General features: G+C 40.3%; 1 protein-coding gene across 13 annotated transcripts in view; it reads left to right on the top strand.

The window, feature by feature from the left end:
- Window positions 1–24,504, top strand: part of PHLDB1 (pleckstrin homology like domain family B member 1) — a 240,117-nt gene that overhangs the window by 200,333 nt on the left and 15,280 nt on the right. For 9 of the 13 annotated variants that reach the window (XM_075191275.1, XM_075191271.1, XM_075191274.1 and 6 more), the window contains 2 exons: window positions 4,469–4,554; window positions 4,698–4,727. The exons of 1 other annotated variant lie outside the window; for it this stretch is intronic. In XM_075191275.1, coding sequence (XP_075047376.1) covers window positions 4,469–4,554; window positions 4,698–4,727 — 116 coding nt within the window. The remainder of the gene's footprint in view (window positions 1–4,468; window positions 4,555–4,697; window positions 4,728–24,504) is intronic. 3 more of the 13 variants (XM_075191282.1, XM_075191273.1, XM_075191283.1) reach the window with 1 other exon arrangement.

The following is a 24,504-nucleotide window of genomic DNA, read 5'->3' as shown; positions in this document are numbered from 1 at the left end:
GATGTTCTTCCTACATACCTGCCCAGTGTGGGGCACATTAACATTCAGGGGTAAATTTATCAAGCTGTGACTTTGAAAAAGTGGAGATATTGCCTATAGCAAGTTTATGCAGTTTATTCAATTTGTGCAATTTCCGTTCATAGATCAATTTATGATACACATATCCATGTGCATTATCAATCCCTGACTCCATTCCTCAATGTGCTTGAACAAAGGATTGATTAATAATGTTAAAATGTCAATTGTACTGTGAGCATCAAAAGTGTGACCCTAAAAATGTGCCATATAATGCATTATAAATGTGCCTTTTAATGCACTAATCCCTTGTGGACTATGACTATTAAAGTTAGTGTTATAAAGTGCATTTGCTCATACTTGCCAACTTCTGCCCCTCCGGGAGAGGAGATCTTGATGACTGATGACGTGTCCTGGGGGTGTGCTCACGTGAATAACGCCATTATGCACTTCCCCCTTAGTTTAACATTTTCAGCCTACTGCAGCAGGGGGCAGTGGTCATGATGACCCAATTCGCTGTGAATAACTTCCGAAGCCCCACTCCCACCTACTTCACTAACGAAGTGGCCAGGATACAGGAGGTTGTTCTGCTCTCCCAGGAGTCGGGGAGAGATTCTAAATCTCCCACACATTCTGGGAGAAGTAGGCAACTATGTATTTGGTGTGGTATAATTTGATATCCTTTTTTCTTACCGTAGGGGTAATATTTCTTAATGGCGAATAACAGATATAATCCTTTCTTAAGACTAAGGATATATATAAATTATATAACCAATTGTGGTTGGCACTATTGATTCCCCAGAGTCACAAACTTTATTAATTAAAATGATATCAAGAAATATTTTCCACAAAGTCTTATTTAAGATAATGGGCTAGATTTACTAAGCTGCAGCTTTGAAAAAGTGGGGATGTTGCCTATAGCAACCAATCAGATTCTAGCTGTCATTTTGTAGAAAGCACTAAATAAATGAAAGCTAGAATCTGATTGGTTGCTATAGGCAACATCCCCATTTTTTCAAACCTGCAGCTTAGTAAATCTAGCCCAATGTTTTCTTATTAACAATAGGTATTTTCAGTAACCGTCTTTACACATATATAATATATAATAACAGTATAGAAAGTTTCATATATTTTACATCAAATACAATGCATGGCCTACATCAACTGTTTTATCAATGTATAAATGTGCCTTTCCTATCTGTATGAATGTATGTGTGACAGGATGGACGCCTATGCCACCCTGTCTGTTGTTGCTGGGAACCGGTTGGGCTTAATTTGCCACCGTTCCTTTTCTTTATCCCAGATGCGCCCTCTCACTGCAGTAGGAGGGGCTTACATATGCTGCCACCACTGGACTCCTTTACCGGCATCCAGAACCGGGTTTCTTCTTTATAACTGACGCTGCAAGTTTACCCAGTTAGTGGTGTACCTGGGCTGGTACTCCTGACCTCTTCCTATGGATCAGGGTTGCTGTGAATGGATTCCCCCCCTGGCCTATCACACTGACCAGAGCTGCTGGGTAGCAGGCAGAGCGGTGGTACCGGAAAGCTGAGTTCAAACCTCAGAAACAGCCGGGAACGGATTAGAGTTGGGTCTAATCTGTAGGTCACAGGGATAGAGAAGTTTCCAAGCAGGTTATTGAAGCAAGTGATGTTTATTTGCTCACCCTGGTTGAAGGTACAAGTGAGCAGGCAGAACGGTGGTACTGGATGTTGGGTCCAAAACTCAGAAACAGCCGGGAACTGATTTGATTTTGAGTCTAATCTGTAGGTCACAGGATTTTCAGCATGGAAGATGTTTTCAAGCAGGTCTTTGAAGCAAGTGATGTTTATTTGCAGTCACACTGATTGAAGGTATCAGTGGTCAGGCCAGATGGAACCAGAAGTACAATTTTCAATACAAGACAGTGCTTTTTATACAGATTTGAACACAGCCTCACAGGAAAGCCTGTCCTCTGAGGTCTGAGTTATTAGAATCAGGATGCAATTAGTTTACCCAAACATTGATTTACATGCAAGGCTAACAATATTTACAATTATCTGTGATATCCTAAACTTGCTGTGATTTCCTGAATCTTGTGCTGTGTACAATGTTCAGACAGGTTCTAACACTCTGGACAAAAGACCACACAGTAACAACCCCCTGCTGGACCTTCGGCCAGAGCAGGCATTTGACACTTCGTCTCAAAAGACTTAGCCCCTGATTCATTAAGGATCTTAACTTAAGAAACTTCTTATTTTAGTCTCCTGGACAAAACCATGTTACAATGCAAGGGGTGCAAATTAGTATTCTGTTTTGCACATAAGTTAAATACTGACTGTTTTTTCATGTAGCACACAAATACTTGATAGCTTATTTGTACACTGAAATTTAAAGTTGATATTTGTGTGCTACTGTTTAACTGCTATAGGAAGCTACTAGACTACTATTGAGAGGTAGCACATATTTCTTTTTATCAAATATACATTTTAAAAACATGCACATTTACACTATGTTGTGCACCGGGCACTGACTGGCACCACAGCCTTCTACCCACATACACATTTATTTAAATACGTTTTAAAATATAGTAGTACACAAAGTTACACACTCGTTCAATTTTGACCCCTTCAGTGCGGCGGCGCTTGGTATTACTCTCCTGACGCAGCAGCGAGAGGTTAAAATATATTAATTACATTTTTATTTACTTTATACATGCAGAGCATTGCACCAATGAATTAACCCCTCCTGCGCCGGGTATTAACTCTCCAGTGGTGCTGGAGTACATTTAAAGTGGGCAGAATACTGGACCCGCCGACAAGTGGCAAACATGTGTTCAAGTTATGTGCTGCTTTTTTTAAACGCAAGTTGTGTATGAAGATTAATCAGCCCCAGAATGTCTAGAGTACATAGGCATATGCATAGATCAAACATCATTTTACTTTTGACCTGCATCTGTAGTATGTTTTATCAGTGAAGTTTAAATCTCTGCACAATATAAATGTTTGTTTATCCATAGTTTTCTGGGTTTTTTTGTCTAAAGGTACGAAGTGCTGGATAATAACCATTGTAGTGCTGTTTTCTTCTCTACTTACAATATGCCACCCAATTAGTTCTGCTGAAGATAGGAAAGCCGTAGAATCAATTGGAAGACAGGTGCATGACAGGACACACTACTTCTACATTCACACTGCTGCTGGATACAGATACTTGAGAGACGCAAACCAGCGACATCTCTCCTCTATGGTTCCCAAGCTTCTTATTTCGGCAGTATGTTGAAGTGAAAAAAGTGCTTTATATTAGTATGAGTCATTGTTCCAGCTTGTGATGTCATTCTGCCACTGGGATTGGGTACTTTTGAAGATACAGAAGAGAAAGCCTAGCAACAGAGTAGTTACTATAGTAAATAACCAGGTGGTTGTTTACAAATTGCTCTTCAGAACACCTTGGTTTTCCACTGGTGCACCTGAATGGTCTACCCAGTGAAGCTAAATGTGCAGAGAGGTAGAAAAATCTCAAGATGTGTACTGTTTAAATTTGTCAAACAAAAATCCATCCTCCTACCGCTTTAGTAACATCCCTTTAATTAAAATACTTATCTAGCCTAATTTATGGCTTAAATTAATCATGAGAGTGAGGGAAAGTGTGACTGTTTATTTCTATTTGTATCAATCTTTTTTACGTTGTTTGAATTTGTGGACAGCCTACCAGTGCTTCAGAGTTGAAAATATGACTGTCGACACCAAAATGTCGACAGTCTACCTGTTGACAGATTCATTTTGTCTACATAGTAAAAATGAGGACACTGTGATTGTCGACAGTAGTAACATCGACAGTCACAATGTCAACATTAAATGAACCTATGTTCTCCATTAACTTAAAAACACCTATAGGTAAATGGGTGGAGTGCAAAGCCAAAGTAAAGGCAAGTCAAATCCTTCAAAGTAATATACGGCAACAAATTTTAACCTTGCAACTTTTAATTTATTAAATATAAAGAAATGTGTGTCTGGTTAAAAGCTACAAAACAAAGTGTCTGGAAACAATGCTGGCAACGTTGAAAATAGCTTTATTAGTGTTGATGTGATGGGACCTCTGTGTTTACACTGCTTATTTGCTGGCATGCGGGCAGGAAGTGTCAAGTTTCGCCTATTTTGAGGCTTCACAAATCCACCCTTGTGACATATGAGAGGCATTTTAACTACAAAATATGATATTTGCTAATCAAATGGCAACTTTGCTATCATATTTTTATAAAATATAAGATATGGGGTTTTGGCTAACTTATTTTGCTTGTGCAATCTGTTGGTTTCAGAACCAATTTGTAACTCGTGTCCTAGGCTGTGGTAAGCACACTGATAGGGCAATGAAATAAGGGAGAATGTGTGGGTTGTGGTATAGTGGTTGTTCAATAACTATTTCTGATTGTATTTTTATTTTTTTAATATCTTCTACAACCTGATTTTCCTTACAGACAAACATGAAGCAAAGCTGAAAGGTGTTATCTATTTCCAGGCTATTGAGGAGGTTTATTATGACCACCTTAGAAGTGCAGCAAAGGTGAGACTACAACTAATTTTGTTGCTCACCCAACCAGCCTTTTCCTTTTCTATTACTTGACCAGTACAGTCTCTCTCTTCAATCATTTACAGAATGTATTCCTATCACTTAACACCACAGTGATTTCTTCTCTATTCTTACAGAAAAGAATTTTTAATCTGAGTCTGGCTTCTGTACGTATACTGCATCCCAAGCTCTGTCATTACTTCTTTATAATCCTAACTCCTCTAAATTAATATTAGTTATAACTTCACTCTAGCAATAACATTACAGTGGCTCAGAACTTGTGTTTATTGCAGTTTCCATTTTACGATGCTTTGTAAGAAACACCTGCAATGCTGTGGCTACTTGGGTGTGAGACACAATCACCTTGATGTGTTGACATTAACTGCATGTTCAGTTTCTAATTAACCAACGGTTGTTGCTGTTTGACATATGTTACAGTTTTTCCAAACACTATGTACATTGGTTATGGTATTAACTTTGTGTGAACATAAATTAACTTTTGCCCGAAGTAATGATCAACATTCCTTAATAAATTAGCATACAATGTGACAATCGGGAACAGTTACACTTTCAGCAAAAAGTATTTGATGTATAATTATTTTAATTACATTTTAACCATTTAAGCATGGACATGTCTGTTGAAGAAAATTCTTAGGGAAGCTCCACATTTAGATTCACACATGGATTTATGATACATCAACATTATGTATCCTGTTCATTTCATATTGGATGTCACAGTGTTTCCTTAAACGTAATATTTTAAAGACTAAAATCATTGTCTTGCTCTCTTCCAGGGCTCCCACCCAATTAGTTTCTGTTGATAATGCTACCCTCTTACCCTCTCGTCTGTCCCTCAAGTAAGCTACCTAGGGGTCATCCTTGACTTCTCCCTCTCTTTCAAACCTCACATCCAGTCCTTTTCCAAAACCTGCTGGTTCCAACTCTGGAAAATATCCAAGATCTGTTCCCTTCTCACCATAGAAGCTACCAAAACACTTATTCACTCTCTTATAATCTCTCGCCTTCATTACTGTAACCTCCTCCTCTCTGGCCTAGCCAAGTTCCTCCTTACCAGTCTTCAGTCTATCCTAAATACTGCTGTCTGCATTATTTTTCTCTCTCGCAGCTCTGTCTCTGCTGTTGCTCTCTGTCAGTTGCTACACTGGCTCCCTATGGCCTATATAATTAAATATAAATTCCTCATCCTTACCTACAAAGCCATCATCCAACCCACCCCCCTACATCTCCAACTATATATCTTCCATCACTCCTTTCCTGCCCCCTCCGCTCTGCAATGACCGCTCTGCAATGACCGCCGCCTCACTACCACATTGATTAGCTTTTCTCCTGCCTCCAGGACTTTGCCTGGGCTGCTCCTCTCCTGTGAAATTATCTCCCAAGCCCTTCATCTGCATTACCAAGTTATCTGTTAACTAGTAGATGTCTGGTCTCTGTATTATTTTGTTTTATCTATTAATGTATTATGCAATGCATAAAGTTGCTGTCTGTGTTTTGTATACTACAGTAACTTTCATAAATATTTTATAGAATACAGCTATCACAAGGCACATAATATTATTATTATTATTATTATTATTATTATTATTTTATATAATTATATGAGTGATTCCTAGAGGGATAGTACAGATGAAATGGTTGAACTATCTGCACTGTAATTTTTTTTTTTTTTGGGGATGTGTGGGATATGCTGCCTTTTGTAGGGGGTGTGTGGAGCAGAATGGGAAGCCTGGTATCCTTTTATTTTAAATTTGACACAGTAAGAGGGTTTTCACCCCCTGGGCACAAAGTATGTAATATTATAAGAGACCTGAAGTGGGTAGATGTTTGTCATAATTTTTCACATGCAAAATAGAAAATTTAAATATCAAATACATTTCAATCGCAAGAAACTTTACTGTTAATGTATGATTGATACCGTTATAAAAATGTATTTAAACAAAATCAAGTTTAATAGGATGGAACAAGCATATAGAAGTTTCCACAAGTTATTTCTATGTCCTGCTATTTTCATTATTAAATTTCTTGAACTTACAGACAAGTCCTTAAGAATAGATATATATAATACTTATGTGGATATTGTGGTTGCACTGTTGGCAAAGGTGTAGTATGGGCAGAGCAGCTGGAGCGTATGCTCTAAGGGCTAGCTGCTGGTTAGGGTGCTCTCGACACCAATCTTTTTTCCTGCTCCGCAGTGAGCTGCAGGGACCAGTTACAGTGCACACATGATCATTAAACCGGGTGCAGCTCATGGTAGTCCAAGGGGTCCTGATTGGTTACTGTGAGAACAGGTGCAGCTAAGGGCAGATTTCCTCTAATGGGACACGTTTTAGCCGAAGGCTGGAAAGATGGCGAGGGCGGCACCCAAAGCAAAATGAGATCCGATTGATCTGAACGCTATTTATTGTGAGACCATCCGCAAGGCGAACTGGTGCCACAGACTGGTCACCAAGTTAATAATAAAACATAAGAGTAATCTACCCAGCTGCCTGTGCAACTGGGCACACTGGATGAATAGCGTCATATGTACTTGGAAGGGAATGTAATTTGTGTGAAAACGCACTACAAATCATATGCTGAGCGGATGCTAATTACGATAAGAGACCTTGCCATTCACCCAAACTCATTTTAGGCTCTTTTGGACTCATGTAGAGCTGGATATATTTTAGTGTGCTTCTGAACCATAAGTATAGTGGCGTTCCCTGCACTCCTGGAAAACACTTCTGCCTACTGCTGCTTCCGAGATATGAAACAGACCGGATATATGTTGCCAGCAGTATGGAGCCTGAGACCATACCCAAAAAGCAGAATGACACCCATTCTAGGAAAGCCCCTAAGTGATTTTGGTTAGTTATTTTGTAACATCCTCCCCCCTCAGTACTCTTTTAAAGCCTGAGGAAGATAAGAAACCTAGTAAAGCCCAACAGCAATTGGGTCTGTGCAGCCTATGACAAACCTTTGTGTGGATTATAAACTGGTCTTTTGTGCACCAGATAATTTCAAGTCTGTACCAGACAAGTATGGACTTAATGATAGGTCCTGTCATTCTGAGTTGGTTTCTTTGGAGGGCCTGGACTGGTCATCTAGTGAGTTTGGAGAAATTGAGTATCCTATGCTATATAACACAAAAAAAAGAAGTGAAAAATGGCACGCAACCAAACTATTTAGTCACTCACATACAGTATATGTGTAGACAAGGGCAAAAAATAAAGACCCTTCCTAACTGCCTGCCATTCTTTAGATGCCTGGAGATTCATCAGGTACAAAAGTCAAATCTAAAACATGAGACCCAATATGTATTCAGGTGCTTATATATCATATATATGAAGAAACAAGGCATATCTATATGTGTAGATCCAGAATCTGTGGATCCCACTGTCACTGTGCCAGAAAAATAGAAGAAAAGAACCAGATATACAATAGTACTTCATACTAGTTAAACAAATTTGTAATAGTTAATCTGGGTACCAAATAGGATAAAGAATGTTATCTGTTTTAATCCCATTGCCATTGTTGACTCTACCTCTCCAAGTCTTATCTGTGTAGCTCAGGAATGTTTAAAGAAGCACTAAATGGTGTAGTAATTTATTATAAGTACCACAAAAGTTAAGTATGTTAAGCTGCTAGTTGAGTCCATATGCAGTCATTTACTGTAGGGTTAGAATGTTAGAAAATACAAGCACTTCTAATTAATGTAATCACATATTTTCATCTATGATTTCATGTCCAGCTTGCAGTATGTAAACACCTTGACCCATATAATTGATCCCATTAATTCTGATAATGTAGTATGTAAATTAAAAGTTCAGCAAGTATATTTATAATTTCATGTCTACCAAGGCAGCTGAGACATCACACAATTATCGTACAGGCAGGTTCATATTCAGTTAAGGTTTATGAAACTAGACCTTAAAATTAGACACAGGTTATTATGAAGAATCTCATTTAAAGAGTTAGTTACGTTATAATGTCTGAGGCACAGTATAATTGTCTCAAATCATAATGCTGTGAGACTAAGGACTAGATGTGTATCAAGCTGCGAGTTACCGGCGGGTTTGAAAAGTGGAGATGCCGCCTGTAGCAACCAATAAGATTTTAGCTATCATTTATTTCCCAGGGCTCTACCGTTGGTCTGGGAAACTGCCTCTTAGTCTCTCATGGCCTGAATTATTACTGATCTTATCTTGTGCTCAAGTTGCTATCAGTATTTTAAGAACAAACAGGGAGATAAGAAATTTGCAATTCAACAGGGAACGAAAGTTCAAAGACACGCCACCCTTCTTTTAAGCAATGGAAAATAAGATGCAATGGCTCTTAAGCAGTCAGTCGGTAGCAAAGTGGTTAGCACTTCTGCCTCACAGCACTGGGGTCATGAGTTCAATTCCCGACCTTATCTGTGTGGAGTTTGTATGTTGTCCCTGTGTTTGTGTGGGTTTACTCCGGGTGCTCCGGTTTCCTCCCACACTCCAAAAAAATACTAGTAGGGTAATTGGCTGCTATCAAAATTGACCCTAGTCTCTCTCTCTGTCTGTGTGTGTGTTAGGAAATTTAGACTGTAATCTCCAATGGGGCAGAGACTGAATGAGTTCCCTGTACAGCGCTGTGGAATTAGTGGCGCTATATAAATAAATGGTGATGATGGTTCCTATAGGCAACTTGTACACTTTTCAAACCCGCCAGAAGCTCGCAGCTTGATACATTTACCCTTAAGAGGCATATTTTTCAATTAGGTAATACAGTACCGCAACAACGCCGATTTGCCTTTGCAACCCTGTGGGGAGCAATGGGAAATCTGCGTTTTTGTGGTACCTCAGATTCATTTTGTGGGCCGTTCCGCAGAGTAACCAGGATCTCTGGAGCTAACTGAATATGCCTCTAAGTGTTTTTGTTTAAAAGTGTGTTATTCAGTGTTTAGGTGTATTAGGCTGTAGGGTGATAACAGTAAAACAACTGAGTATTTATTCATTTGTTTGATTATATTGTGTATTTCACATGCACAGTGTTCAATTCCTTAACAGGTATCACATTTAATTCTGTCTGCAGTATACCTAGTTTGCAGATCCTGCATGGGAATTCAAATCAGTGGTGGGACATTGCATGCACCTTATCTTGTATGCACATCTATAATAAATAATAATTCACTGTAGAATATATTGACAAAAGATATTTATTGCAGGCGAGTTGTAATAAGCAACTGAATAATTATTGATCAGAGAAGAATCATTTTTATATATGTTTTTGAATACTTGAGTCTGTGTTTCTCCCTTTTGGATACCATTATAGTATCTGAATAGTAGAAAGAGGCTCATATTCTGACATATGGATTGTTTTAAAGGGTTCAAAATTTATAATCCCTTCTGAAATTAACAGGATCTTAGTGTAGTCTATAAATATTGTGACAGAAGTACTGAGAAAGAAGTGAATGGCAGGTATAGAAGTCTTAGATTTCTGTCATTTGTATTTTAAAACACCAGACAGTTTATTTAGGTATGTGGAAAAAGCTTCCCAGTGCAGGGTTCACAACTGACTAATTAGGAGTGATGCCTGTAAAAATCTGCAGCTCTGATCACACTCTCTCTCACTGTCTAGGGAGGAGGTCAGATGGCTCCTGAGAGAAACTGCAACTTTGATCTGTGCGTTCCATTGTTTGTGGGGAGACACTAGGCCCTTCAATCTAGAAAGGGAATACCTTTGTATTAGTTAGTAGCCAGACAGCTAGGATTTTATTTATATTTTGTTCTGTTTGCAAGCTGGTGAATAAGGCTATTTAACATGAAACACTGGATTAGTGTGATTTATCTGGCTGAAGTGCAACCGTCCACCCCAGAGGACAACATCCCAAAAACGATCTTGTCACAATATATATAGTGAGTATTTCATTTGTCTTTATTAAAATGACTTATTACCTTTCACTTGAAATTCAAGACTATTAGTGCCACGTGTAACAAAATGTTTTTGGTTTTTTTTCATTAAAGTTCCTTCTGTATATTGTATCTAGCTGTGCATTTTGCGCTATGTTCGTACCACTGTTAAGGGTAACTTATTTGGCACGGATAGAGTTGAATAAGAAATTAGTTTATTTTATAATTGAAAATTGATGTAGTGTTTCGGCAGCAGATAGATCATGCTGCTGTACCGGTTTCTATCTTAGTGGATTGTGGCCTCACTAGTGACATCTTGATCCCAACATACGTTTCACCTATTGGGCTTGATCACGGGTTGACCTATAATTCCAGCACTAGAATTAATTGGAATTCAAGCAGTTAATTTTCTTTCACTTTGGAACTAAACTCACATGTGGTGCCTGCAATTAAAATAATCACTCCTTTAAATGAATTTGAATAGAGAGAAGGACTCCAGCTGTTTTATATCACTGTGTACTGCAATAAGCATGGAGAAACAAAAAGCCAGATAATGATCTGTGGAGGTCAGATAGAAGTTTGCAGGTAAGCATGGACAATCTCAAGACTACAAATCAATATCCAGAGACCATGATGTTTTCACCATGTGTAATATTAGGAAGTTTAAGGTTCATGTCACTGTATCCCAATTCCAGGGATGTGGCTGCAAGAGAAAACTTGATCGAAGATTACAGAATTGATTGAATGGTGGAGAAGGCACCTAGGTCAAACAGATTCAAACTGACCTTCAGATACAAGGTACAACTGTTTCAGCTCACACACCATCAGTCTCTAAATCAATGAAAGGGAGTTCTATGATATGAGGACCAGGAGGGCAAGCCAAATTCCTTCTGGGTGAAAATCCTATGAACACCTGAGACCAAATTAGAGCTTTTTAGTAAAGCACATCATCTCAATGTTTACAGAAAGAAAAATGAAAAGAACAGCTCAATCCTCAAGTAATAAGACACAGTCCCCTTTCCAGAAGCCTGGGAATCAGAGGAACATCAATCAGGGCTATAAAAGTACAGACAGAATAAAGTGAAAGCAAGCCCCTTATTTAATTACATATCTCCCCAACTTTTTAGCCATAGTTTTCTAAGCAAACTTTTCTCCCCGAAATCCAAAGTCTCTGACCTAAGCTAATGACCTGCCATGCTGACTTCTCACCTGTGTTAGGTGGTAAAGTAGACACCAGTGCACAGTTCTTGGATCTCTCCCCAGAGTCCTATGAATGCAGGAAAATATTTGCACCCAGTTGTGGTGGGGCTTATGCTGCTGTATGGCAGGAATAGAAAAAAACTGTGCCACTACTGAGCACATATCAGTGATAGCAGTTATTTTTTGCCATTCTTTGGGTGACTTCCCCACCACGGAATGCCCAACCACAAATAGTCAATTGACAGTGAATCCTTAGCCTCCTGTGGCAGTCCAGTGGAGCTTCTGGGTGCCTGTCTCTTAATATACCACATGACTGGCCCTCTGACTGGGTTGCTGACCAATCCTCTTTTTCGGTCCCACTCCCAAACCACTTGTGGGTGCCCTTACATCATCATCATCTATGTATATAGCGCCACTAATTCCGCAGCGCTGTTCAGAAAACGAATTCACATCAGTCCCTGCCCCATTGGAGCTTACAATCTAAATCCCCTAACATACACACACACACAGACTGGTAGAGACTAAGCGCAATTTAATAGCAACCAATTAACCTACTAGTATGCTTTTGGAGTGTGGGAGGAAACTGGAGCACCCGGAGGAAACCTACGCAAACACGGTGAAAACATACAAACTCCACAGATTAAGATGTAGTTCCACCGTTCCCTGCTACCAACATGTATTTTACTAGAGTAAACTATACATTTTAGCAGGGAACCTCAACATTGTAACACATATAATCCACACAAATGAATATTATAAGACCTTTTAAGAACTTAGGGAAAGCACAACCTTCAGGTAATGGGACCGTGTCCCTTCCGCCCAATCACACTGGGGATGGGAATATCAAACAGGGCTATAAGAGTACTGTAGTCCATATTTTGTGTGAAATGAGGTACAGACAGAAAAAAAGTGAAAGCAAGTCCCTCTTTTCGTCAGATGCTGATATTTTTGGCCACAGTAGTTTAGAATTCTGTCTTTGAGGATTGTTAATAAAATAGAGTATTCCTTGTGCATAAGATGGTAAAAGAGTTTGTTCATAAGGAATTAGATCACTTGGAAAAACACTAGTATAACCTTCAAAGGCTACAAAATGTACAACTCTTAAGGGATGAAGAAGCGCTAAGATGGAGCTTGGTTTCAAAAGTGGATGCAGCAATATTCAGTCTGTCAACTAGGTTCATTACAAAATGGTGGTCCTATGGATAGAAAGATGAAAACTAGTTTTAAGAAACGTTTATTTCTTCTGATACTGTCTTAAAGGCAGGTGTGGCAATGGATTCAGTGTCTAGAGCAGTTGATCCCATACTTTTTCAGTTCTAGGTACCCTTAGGGTCTCCAAAAAATTTTCAAGGCAAGCCAAAATTATTACCAAGTAGTCCACCGCCATTGGTCCTGGCTAAAGCACCCCTGTGAGATCGCCGAGGCACCCCAAGGAGCCCAGGCGCACAGTTTGGGAGCCACTGGTCTAGAGCACTCAGGCTATGAGGAGAGAGACTCTTATGTGGATGTTCAAGAGAAAATTAAAAGACAATATTAGATGGAATTGAATTTTTGAAGAGCGGGAAATAATTCCTTTATGAGGCATCATGCAATACCAGTGCCCCTTCACGCAAATTTATGGCTTCAGTAAGGGTAGCTACATGAGATCTCGGGCTAGGTCCATGTGCAGCAAATGGTCACTAAAGCTGGGTACACACTACAGAAATTTCAACCAACTTTTTATGCCGATTGATTTTACATGCGATCGCTCGGTCCATGGACTGCATACACACTAGCCTTGTTTAGGACGATAAAGGGAAGAGCGGACGTCCCTTTAGCGACTTTTTACAGCCATGTTGGCCTGAGCAATGACTGTAATTTTATACTCTCTGTTGTGGATCGGTCGGAAGTTTATATACACTACACAACGGAAACGAGAATGGAACGAAAATATTAAATGGTACCACCATCCAAATGAGGCGACAATCGTCCATTTGGGCAGACTTTCGACCATCGTGTCACTGCACACACTGACCCGACTTTTGAACTAGCGGTCGTATGTCGGCTGATTTAGCCGATTATTGGATGAAAACTGTGTAGTGTGTACCCAGTTTAAGAATAGTCCCTTTGAAGGTCACTTTCTCTTTGGTGACCAGATAGATTCCATGATTCAAAAGATTTCTGGGGGTAAATCCAACCATTTGCCACGAAGGTTAAGTATAACCTTTCCTCTTCATCCCATCAACACTTTAAGGATGTAAAGAGCTACATTCCTGGTAGACAGTACACTAGACAAAGTGGCACCAGCACATCAAATAAGCCCTTTTAGGCCAGGTTAAAAAGCCTCACAATAACTATTAATAAAGAGAAAACACCTTCTTAGCGCTTTCCCGGTTCAAAACAAATGAAATATCATATATCAAACATCATATTGCAAAAAAAAAGTGCTTATACAGACAACAAAATATGTAACTTTAAAAAAAAACAGTCTCTCATCCAATTCTGTGTCTGTGTCCAAACAAATTAACAGCAGGAAGATCTGTAAACCAAAAGATGATTTTCTCAATTTCAAATGGCAAAATCTTTCACAGGAGGAGATGGTTTGGAAGCTCCTACTCCAATTCTCTTATTGCAGCACTTTAAAAGTAAATTAAATAAACTGAACTATATAATGTGCACATTTAGATAGAATATATTAATTTGTTTCAACATAGACTTGGATAAGAGAGACTGTTTTTTTGTTATAAAAGTTATACATTTTGTTGTCTGTATAAGCACAATGTTTGTTTGTTTTTTAAAGTTTAATTTTTGATATATATTTCATTTATTATCACAATGACGATTGCCTTGCTCAGCCCACATTGAAAAATGTAGAACACAGAGCAAGTTTTTGTGACTCCAATAGGATATTGGGAAGGGTACACCTTCCATGTACTTACTACCGCCTTGATCAAAAGAAACGTTGACCTCCAGGGTGAAAGTAGTGTAGAGGCAGCTGGAGTAAACAAGCTTATAGCGGCTATGTTCATTTGAAATCTAGTAGTTTTAATAATATATTACAACACTGCTGGTGCCATTTTTGAGATCCGTTTTGGTATCTCCATTCTTTAGTATAATGCCAGCTGTGGAAAACGAGCAGTAGCCTTTGTAGAGCACTTGAGCAGTTTGGAGAAGTGCTGGTATGTCATACTGCTGTATACCAGCCCACTTTGTGCAGTGTGTGTATGTGTGTGACAAGATGGACCTCCTATGCCACCCTGTCGTGGTGTTGGGGAGCAGCTGGGCTTACCCTGCCACCCTTCTTTGTCCCACTAATAGGGCACCATGCTGCCACCACCTGGCTCCTTCACTGGCACCTGGAACCACTTCCTTCTGGTTATATGCTTACTTACCCGCTATCTTCACAAATGCTCCCGCAGTGCAGAATGGCTCTGGAGAAAGTCACGCACACTTGCTGACTTTCTCCACTTCAAGTTCATGCTTGCATCTTACAGTTCGGCCCTATCACTCTCTAAGCACTCCTTCTTTAAGGCTCTTATTTCTTCCCAATCCTCCAACACCCGTCGGCTTTTTGCTACCTGCAACTCGCTCCTCTCCCACTCCCCCCCAAGGTCAATGCTGTCGACTTTGCTACCCACTTCACCTCCAAGATTGAGTCAATACGTCATGACATCTCCCAGCAGTCCCTTCTTACCCCACCCTCTCCCCCTTCCCTGCCCACTCTGTCCCCCTTCCCACCCTCCTCTGCAACTGCTATCTCTTTTCTCCCCTCCCCACTTGTTTGCTCACCCTCTTTCTCTTCCTTTACTCCGGTATTTGCAGATGAATTTCATACCCTTTTCTCTTCCTCAGCCCCCTTCACTTGCCCAAAGGACCCAATCCCATCCCACCTCCTCCACTCCCTCTCTTGAGGCCTGCTCCCACCTTGCCTACCTCTTCAACCCATCTCTGTCCTCTGAAATCTTTTCCTCCTGTTTTAAACATGCTCTTGTCTCCCCCATACTCAAGAAACCATCCCTTGATCCCGCCTCTCTCTCTAATTATTGTCCTATTTTGCTTCTTCCTTTTGCCTCCAAACTCCTTGAACAGGTTATCTACAACAGTCTCCTCTCCTTTCTCTCTTCTCACTCACTCCTTGACCTACTCCAGTCCGGTTTTCACTCCCTCCACTCCACCAGAAACTACCCTCACTAAGGTCACTAATGACCTTTTCCTTGCTAAATCCAAAAGACACTACTCCCTTCTTATCCTTCTTGACCCCTCTGCTGCCTTCGATACCGTTGACCACGCACTTCTTTTGCAAACTCTCAAATCTATAGGCCTCTAACACTGTCTTCTTCTGATTTTCCTCTTTCCTCACCAACCGTTCCTTCTCAGTCTCTACACATGACTCTACATCCCCCCTCTTCCCTTACCTGTTGGCATTCCCCAAAATTCCGTTCTTGGCCCCCTACTTTTCTCCCTCTACACCTCCTCCCTTGGTGTCCTCATCTGCTCCTCATGCCTCCAGTACCACCTCTATGCTTATGGTACTTAAATCTATCTTTCATCCCCTGACCTCTCCCCTTCTCTTTTGTCTCCTGTTTCTCGGCCATCTCATCTTGGAAATATTGAGTTGCAGGAAGCGTGGGAACATCCAAGACTGAACTTATCGTCTTCCCCCCCTTCCAGGACTCTCCCACCCCCCCCTCTCTAGTTCTGTCAATAACACTACCCTTGTTTCTGTCCCTCAAGTCCAATGCCTTGGGGTCATCCTTGATTCCTCCCTCTTTGACAAACCTCACATTCTGTCCCTCTCAAAATCCTGCTACTTCCACCTTCGGAATATATACAAGATACGCCCCTTTCTCACCACGAAAGCCACGAAAACCCTTGTTCACTCGCTTGTAATCTCTCGCCTTGACCATTGTAGCTTCCTCATCTCTGGCCTACCTGACTCTCACCTTGACCCTCTTAAGTCTATCCTCAATGCTGCTGCCCGCCTCATTTTTCTCTCCTGCGGCTCTATCTCTGCTGTCTCCCTCTAACAGACATTACATTGGCTCCCCATGGCCTACAGAATTAAATTTAAACTCCTCACCCTCACCTTTAAAGCTCTTAATAAATTCTCCCCTCCCTACATCTACAATCTCATCTCTACATACAACCGTAGGCGCCCCTTCCACTCTGCCTGTGACCGCCGCCTCACTTCACTGATCCTCTTCTCACTCCCGTCTCCAAGACTTTGCCCAGGCTGTTCCCCAGCTGTGGAACGATCTTCCACGCTCCATCAGGTTAGCATCTACTCTCAAAGGCTTCAAGCGTGCCCTTAAGACTCATTTCTTTATTCAAGTCTATCAGTCCTCCTCCTAACTCCCTTATCCCAGCTCTCTCCCCCAATTAGTACCACCCTATTTGTGTCTCCCCCTTTTCTTTAGGATGTAAGCTCTCAGGAACAGGGCCCTCTTTCCTTGTGTGCTGCTTCTACTATTCCATCACCCTCTGTACCTCTTGGCCTGCTTCACTAGCCCTGTTTTCTTAAGCTTCGTTCTACTTCTCGCTGATTTCTAGCATCACTTTCACTCATTGTCCCAGAAATAATTTGATTTGCATAATCATGTTACCTGTGTGTGAGTGTGTGTGTTTATATATTTTTGTTCTTCATATTTTGTTCTTTATGTATCATGTTGTGTCATGGGTCACTGTTTTCTGTATATGTCATGTACATCGCTGCGGACCTTTTATGGCACCTTATAAATTAAAGATAATAATGCTTACTACTGGAGCACTGCCTTGCTGCGCACTTGTGCTGGTACCCCTGACCTCCTATTTCAGATAAGGGTTGCTGTGGATGCTTCCGCCTGACCCCTCACAATGTACCAGAGCTGCAGAATAGCGGGCAGAGTACTGTTGCTAGATGCTTGGTCTTTAGAATAGCCAGATAATGGATTAGAGTGGTCTAATCTGTAAATCACAGGAATTACAGCAGGTGGATAGACTTCAAAGCAGGATCTTGAACCAGTGATGTTTATTGCTCAGAACGGGTCCTTATAAGGACTGTTACACACTAATTAAAGGTACTAGTGATTATCTAGAAGTATAGATGGTATGAGTTAAAATAAAGCTATTTTTAAACAGTTTCTGACAGGGTGTAATCTAGCCCCCCCCCTTCCCATACCTGGCACCATCAAGTCTGAAATCACATTCAGGGCCTGATTCATTAAGGCACATAAATGCTGATACGTACCTATTTTATTTTGCATAAAATAGCTCTGCAAACGCCCCGAAACAAACCATATGCCAGAGAACTCGGCAATGTCCAATTAATATTTGAGCGCAAAAGACCTTTACTACAGCCTACGATTTCAGGAGCACACTCAGTAGCGACTGATTTGAAGATTGGGACATCTCAAATGTACATGTTTTCACATTGTATCACTTGCACCAGCTACAGGCTGGTTTAAGTGCTGATTACTAGTGAAGACTGTCGCGCATGAAACTAGACAAATGAATTTTGTGTACAGTAGACCTTTATAACATCCTAATGTATTTTATGGGGAAAAAACATTTTTTGGAACATTTTTTTATTAATGACTATATTATTTACTGGTGACAATAATGGACTATTTTGTTGTTATGTGCCTTTCGTTGTGACTTTATATTCCACATATGTATTTAACATAACCTGCAGTGTACAGTGGACCTAGACCTGTATTCATCAACATATGTATCTTTTACATCTGCTCCTTGTTGGATGCAGACGCACCTATGCCCAATTTATGTGAGTTTTAATGAAGACAAAATGCATAATACGTTTACTTTGCGTGCCCTAATGGATCAGGCTCTCAATGTTTAGCATCAGGATTCAATATATTCTCTAAACTTGCAAATAACACAATTTAAATTTAACTTAAAACTTACAGTTCTTAAAAAAAAATTCTGCCTCATTGTTCAAATAGTTTCCTCACAACTCTAACACACAAAACACAAAGGATAAAAAGGATAGTGATCTCCTGCTGTGCTTTCAGGCTAATAGATGTGTTGGTCACTCTCAAATGAAAAGGCTTAATTAACATGGGATTTCCTTCCTCCATTTTTATTAAGCAAAAAATAAAATAAACAAAACCTTTAACTAAACACCAGCCTTTCCTGACTGTCCAACTAAAAAATAAAAGACATTGGAAGTTCCAACACATATAGACAGCAGGATGTCTAGCTTGACTGCTTTTTTAACACCTTTACCCAGGTGCAAATACTAATCAACCTATGCTCAGGCTGGTGGCCCAAAAGACCCGAAATGGGACCTTGTGGATGGATCCTGCTCTCACTCTCCATCCATAACCCCAGGAATCCTATAGCAACTTTTATCAAAAGCCCTTGGCAAGCTGTTTAAATACAGACAAACATTTTCCTGCCCAGAAACCTAGGATAAACATACCTGCCCAAAAGCACCATTCCAGTGTTTGTCACAATAATATACCGAACAGCCACATTATTAAAACATTATTAACATTATTAAACCACATGTATAATAATTTGTAGGTCCCCTTTATGCCACCAAATCAACTGACTCATTGAGGCATGTACTCCACAAGGCCTCTGAAGGTGTACTGGTATCTGTAAGTTGCAAGGTGGGGCCTCCATGGCTCAGACTTGTTTTTCCAGCACATCCCACAGATAATCAATCAGATTGAGATCTGGGGAATTTAGAGGCCAAGTGAACACCTTGAACGCTGTCATGTTCCTAAAACCATTCCTGAGCAAGTTTTGCAATGTGGCAGGGCTCATTATCCAGCTGAAAGACCCCACTGCCATCAGTGGATATAGTTACCATGAATGTGTGTACTTGGTCTGCAACAATGTTTAGATAGGTGGTATATATCAAAGTAACATCTACATAAATGCCAGGACCCAAGTTTTCCCAGCAGAACATTGCCCAGAGCATCACACTGCCTCCGCTGGCTTACTTTCTTCCCACAGTGCATCATGGTGCCATCTTCTGTGTGTGCACACACATCTGGCCATTCACATGATGTAAAAGAAAAAAATATTCATGAGAACAGGCCACCTACTTCCATTTCTCCATGATCCACAGTTCTGGAGCTCACGTGCCCATTGTAGGAGCCTTAAGTGGTAGACAGGTGTCGGCATTGGTGCTCTGACCGCAGCCCCATACCAAGCAAGCTATGGTGCACTGTGTGTTCTGACACCTTTCTATCATAGCTAGCATTAACTTTTTCATCAATTTGTGCCACAGTAGCTCTTTTGTAGGTACTAACCACTGCATACCAGGAACACCCCATACAACCTGCCATTTGGAGTTGTTCTGACCCAGTCGTCTAGCCATCACATTTTGACCCTTGTCAGATTCTCTTCGATCCTTATGTTTGCCCATTTTTCCTGCTTCCAAAACACCAACTTCAAGAACGGACTGTTCACTTGCTGCCTAATATATTCCACCTCTTGACAGGTGTCATTGTAACAAGATAATCAATGTTGTTCACTTTGCTTGTCACTGGTTTTAATGTTGTAACTGATTGGTGTAAAAAAAAAAAATTGTTTATGTATGTGTTTATATACACTATATGGACAAATGTATTCGGACGCTTGACCAATACACCAACAGGGACTGTAATGACATTGTATTGAAACTCATATAGTTGGTCCCCCTTTTGCTGCGATAACAGCTTCCACTCTCCTTGGAAGGCTTTCAACAAGATGTTGGATTGTTTCTGTGGAAATTTCTTCCCATTTATTCTGTAGAGCATTTATGAGATCAAGCACTGATGTTAGAGGAGAGAGCCTGGCTCGCACTCTCCGTTCTAGTTCATACCAAAGGTGTTCGATGGGGTTGAGATCAGCGCTCTGTGCAGGCCAGTCATGTTCTTCCACACTGAACTCCCCAAACCATGTCTCTTGTAGTCCTTACTTTGTGCACTGGGGCACAGTCATGTTGGAATAGAAAAGGACCTTCCCCAAACTGTTTCTACAAAGTTGGAAGCATAGCATTGTCCAAAATAACTTGGTATGCTGAAGCATAAAGACTGCCCTTCACTGGAGATAAGGGGCCTAACCCAAACCCTGAAAAACATCCCAATACCATTATACCTCCTCCCTCAAACTTCACAGGTGGCAAAATGCAGTCAGGCAGGTAACATTCTCCCGGCATCCGCCAAACACAGAATCGCCCATTTGACTGCCAGACAAAGAAGCGTGATTCGTCACTCCACAGAACACATTTCCACTGCTCCACAGTCCAGTGTTGGTGTGCTTTACACAACTCCATCTGACGCTTGGCATTGGTCTTAGTGATGTGAGGCGTGCAAGCATCTGCTCAGCGATGGAAACCCATTCCATTAAGCTCCCGCTGCACAGTTTTTGTGCTTGCATTAATGCCAGTGGAAATTTGGAACTCTTCAGCTATGGAATCAGCAGTGCGTTGGCGACTTTTATGCACTAAATGCCTTGGCAGTCTTTGAACCCACTCTAGGATTTTACGTGATGTTACTCTTCGTTGCTGATTTGCTGTTGTTCCTAAACTCTTTCACTTTCTAATAATATCACTTACAGTTGACCGTGGAATATCCAGCAGGGATGAAATTTTACAAACAGTCTTATTGCAAAGGTGGCATCCTATCACAGTGCCATGCTTGAAGTCACTGAGCTCTTCAGAACGACCCATTTTGTATCACAAATGTTTGCAAATGGAGACTGCATGGTGAGGTGCTTGATTTTATACACCTCTGGTAATGGGCCTGATTGAAACACCTCACTTCAATAATTAACAGGTGTGGCCAAATACTTTTGTCCCTATAGTGTATATACAATAAAGTAAACAAAAGATACACATTTGTGAGAAGATCTAGTGTTATAATGTATTTTACCATATGGTATTAGAAGTATAGAGAGAAACAAAAGTGCTAAGTACATTAGAAATGAGATAGGGAAGGTAGAATATAAGCATAAATACAGATATATTTAAGTTGTAGAAAACAATTTAGAAATTTTCATTTAGTCCTGCTGGAAATATGGCGTGTTGTGATAATATATTTAACCATATGGTATTTGAAGTATAGAGAGGAAACATGTAATGAGCACACTGATAATGAATTTGAGAAGACAGAGTATAAGCATAAATGTGTCACCCGCCGCGACTCTCTGCTCCAAAGGCGTCCTGGCCGTCACCATGACGACCGGTACTTCATTTCATCTCCTGGCTCGGCCGTTGCCAAGACAACGGTCGGGACGCCTCTTCCTGTCAGCACCGCGTCCCAGCATGATTCAGCTGGGCGCACACATAAAACAAATGTAGTGTTTGCCATATTAGGATAGATAGGAGGGAGCATGTAACTTCAAGTGGAATTTTTGCATTATGTTTATTCTACATACTGGTTCCGGGCCAGCCATGACCTCACAGCCTATAGTATTAATTAGCTGTGGCTGATTGCCAGTCCTGGGTGTGTTCCTTCTTGATTGGTCCATCTAAGTATTTAAGGCAGGGGGGCTTAGCCTCCCTGCCGGTTATAGCGTCTCCGTTCCTGATTAGCTAACCTGCTCCTGTCTGTTTTTCTGATTTCTGGATTGATTACCATGTATGGCCCTTTAGCTTGCTTTCCTGGATTTGATTGTTTGCTTGTGGCCCTGACCTTGCCTTTGACCCGGATACCCCTGTTTGCTGCCGGCCCAGACCTTTGCCTATACCTCACTACGCCTCTCTGCTCCAGTCCGTGGACCACTGCTTATTCCTGACCACCCGTACTGCCTGTCATCACCTCTTACGCGATACTGCGGAGTTACTCATAAACTTTCAATACATTGAGTTTAAGACCTGGGGCATCTGAGTACCTGTGAGCATAACTAGTCTCTGCGGGAAAGGCGGCTGCTAAAGGTGAAGACCTCTATTCCTACAGTTCTGACAATTTTATGATATCTGCCGCTAGCCGTAACAAAATGCAGATACATTTAAGTTATAGCAAACCATTTAGAGATAAATTTATGTTTGGTCCTACTGGAAATACAGTATGTAACTGCTTAATCAAGTGGCTTCAAGTCTTAATAGCATATTATCTCTGTCTCCACCTCTGTCTAATACAGAGACATGATCTATAATCTTGTAGCATAGTGGCAAGGTGTATGTCTCGCTTGTACAGAATGTCTGGAAACAGATTGCTGAATGGATTTCCCCTCTAATACAGATCTGGTGGCTGATCTGTGGAGTGCCATGCTTTCTTGAAACTGTTTTGATGTCTTCCCTACATAGTATAAGCCTCAAGGGCATATATACAAGGGGCATATATATTTACTAAGAAGCGTCTGGTACAGGTTAGAGTAAAGTTGAAAGAAAATTTTTTCCAGAGTGGAAATAAATAAAAGAATTGCCCGTATCCAGGTGCCTACAGGTAATGCATTTAGGACATCAAAAACAGTCCTTTTTAGGTGTAAAGAAGTTTGGTTTCGAAGTTTTTACATCAGTTTACATAACTATATACTTGATTTTAATTTTTTTCTCTTTTATAACACTGCATCATGCATCATTTTTAAAGTCTTTTAATGCTGGAATCTGGATCTGCTTTTATTAGTGGCCACAGATCTGCAGTGGCATTTTTGAACTGTTTGGCTACTGATGGTATAGGATTGAAACTATGGTAGTCTGTTGGTTCTATTCGATCTGTTAGTGATTAGCGTTTAATATCTGGGTATGGCCAATACTTTGTCTTTAATTTTGAGTAATTGGTTATTGGGGTCACAACAATGTAGGAATTTTTCAATTATCTTGTCCATTTGTGTGGCAGTAACCTTCATATTACTGGTCATTCAGTGAACTATTAATACCTGAGGGTATGGTAACCCATATTTTAAAGATTGTGGGTGACTGTTAGCTATTAAGAGTGGGATAAGTGGGTTTTTGATATACAGCAGTGCCGAGTTTTTTACATTCTTTTTTTTTGTTCCAGACCATATAACAAACAAATTATTTATATATCTTTTGTAAAAGATATGAGATTTAGGGCTAGATTTGCTAAGAATCGAGTTTGGTGGCGGTTTGAAACTACTGAAGCACATGCGAACAACTTGTTCCCTTTTATGCAGTTTTAATGTCAGGATGGTAAATGTATTTGACACCATACAGATTTCACACTGTTTTTTGAGACCCTAAACACCAGCTAACCATGCATCAGCATTGATCTCCTTGAGCAATGAAACAAGCAAGGTTTTATACATGACACTCCTTCCACTAACACCTGTGTCATCTGTCAATCAAGCACTAACTTGATTGGCAGGTGACACACCCAACTTCCCTGTAAAAGGAAACGCCCATCAGTGGCTCTGTTTGTTCGCTCTGACACACACGCTCAAACTATGCAAGTTAACCAAACATTAAACTATTGTTTGTCATGCATATGTATTCACCTGGGTTATCTTCAATCTAGGTGCATTACTGCACAAATATTTTACTCTGCTTCTTGCATGCTTTCTCTGCATATTGCCAGCTAAATAACTCCCTTTGTTATAATATATTATATATGTGTAGTGTAGATATATTTATATATTAACCGGTTTAGGAAAACAGGTGTTGGTACTGCTGGCAACAGCCACTTTTATTTAAGTAGAAAAAAAATAAGAAAACTTAAAGATAAACACCTTGACTGTCCAGCACTAATTAAACACATATCCTTCCTGACTGTCAAACTAAACAAAACAGAAGTTCCAGCACATATAGTTTACTCACAGCAGAGACCCTGCAGTCCCTTCCTCTAGATAGAGCAGAGACTGGGACTGATCACACTGACATCCTTTTAATCACATATACAATTACAATAAAAGTAGAAAAATACATATAAATGTAATAACGTTTTTTAAGTAAACAAACAAGAAAAACACATTAGTATTAATCCCTTTTAATTAT

The sequence above is a fragment of the Mixophyes fleayi genome, chromosome 11 (assembly GCF_038048845.1).
Source record: "Mixophyes fleayi isolate aMixFle1 chromosome 11, aMixFle1.hap1, whole genome shotgun sequence".
Taxonomy (NCBI): Eukaryota; Metazoa; Chordata; class Amphibia; order Anura; family Limnodynastidae; genus Mixophyes; species Mixophyes fleayi.
Note: the sequence above shows the minus strand (reverse complement) of the source record. Positions and strands in the feature narration are given on the sequence as shown.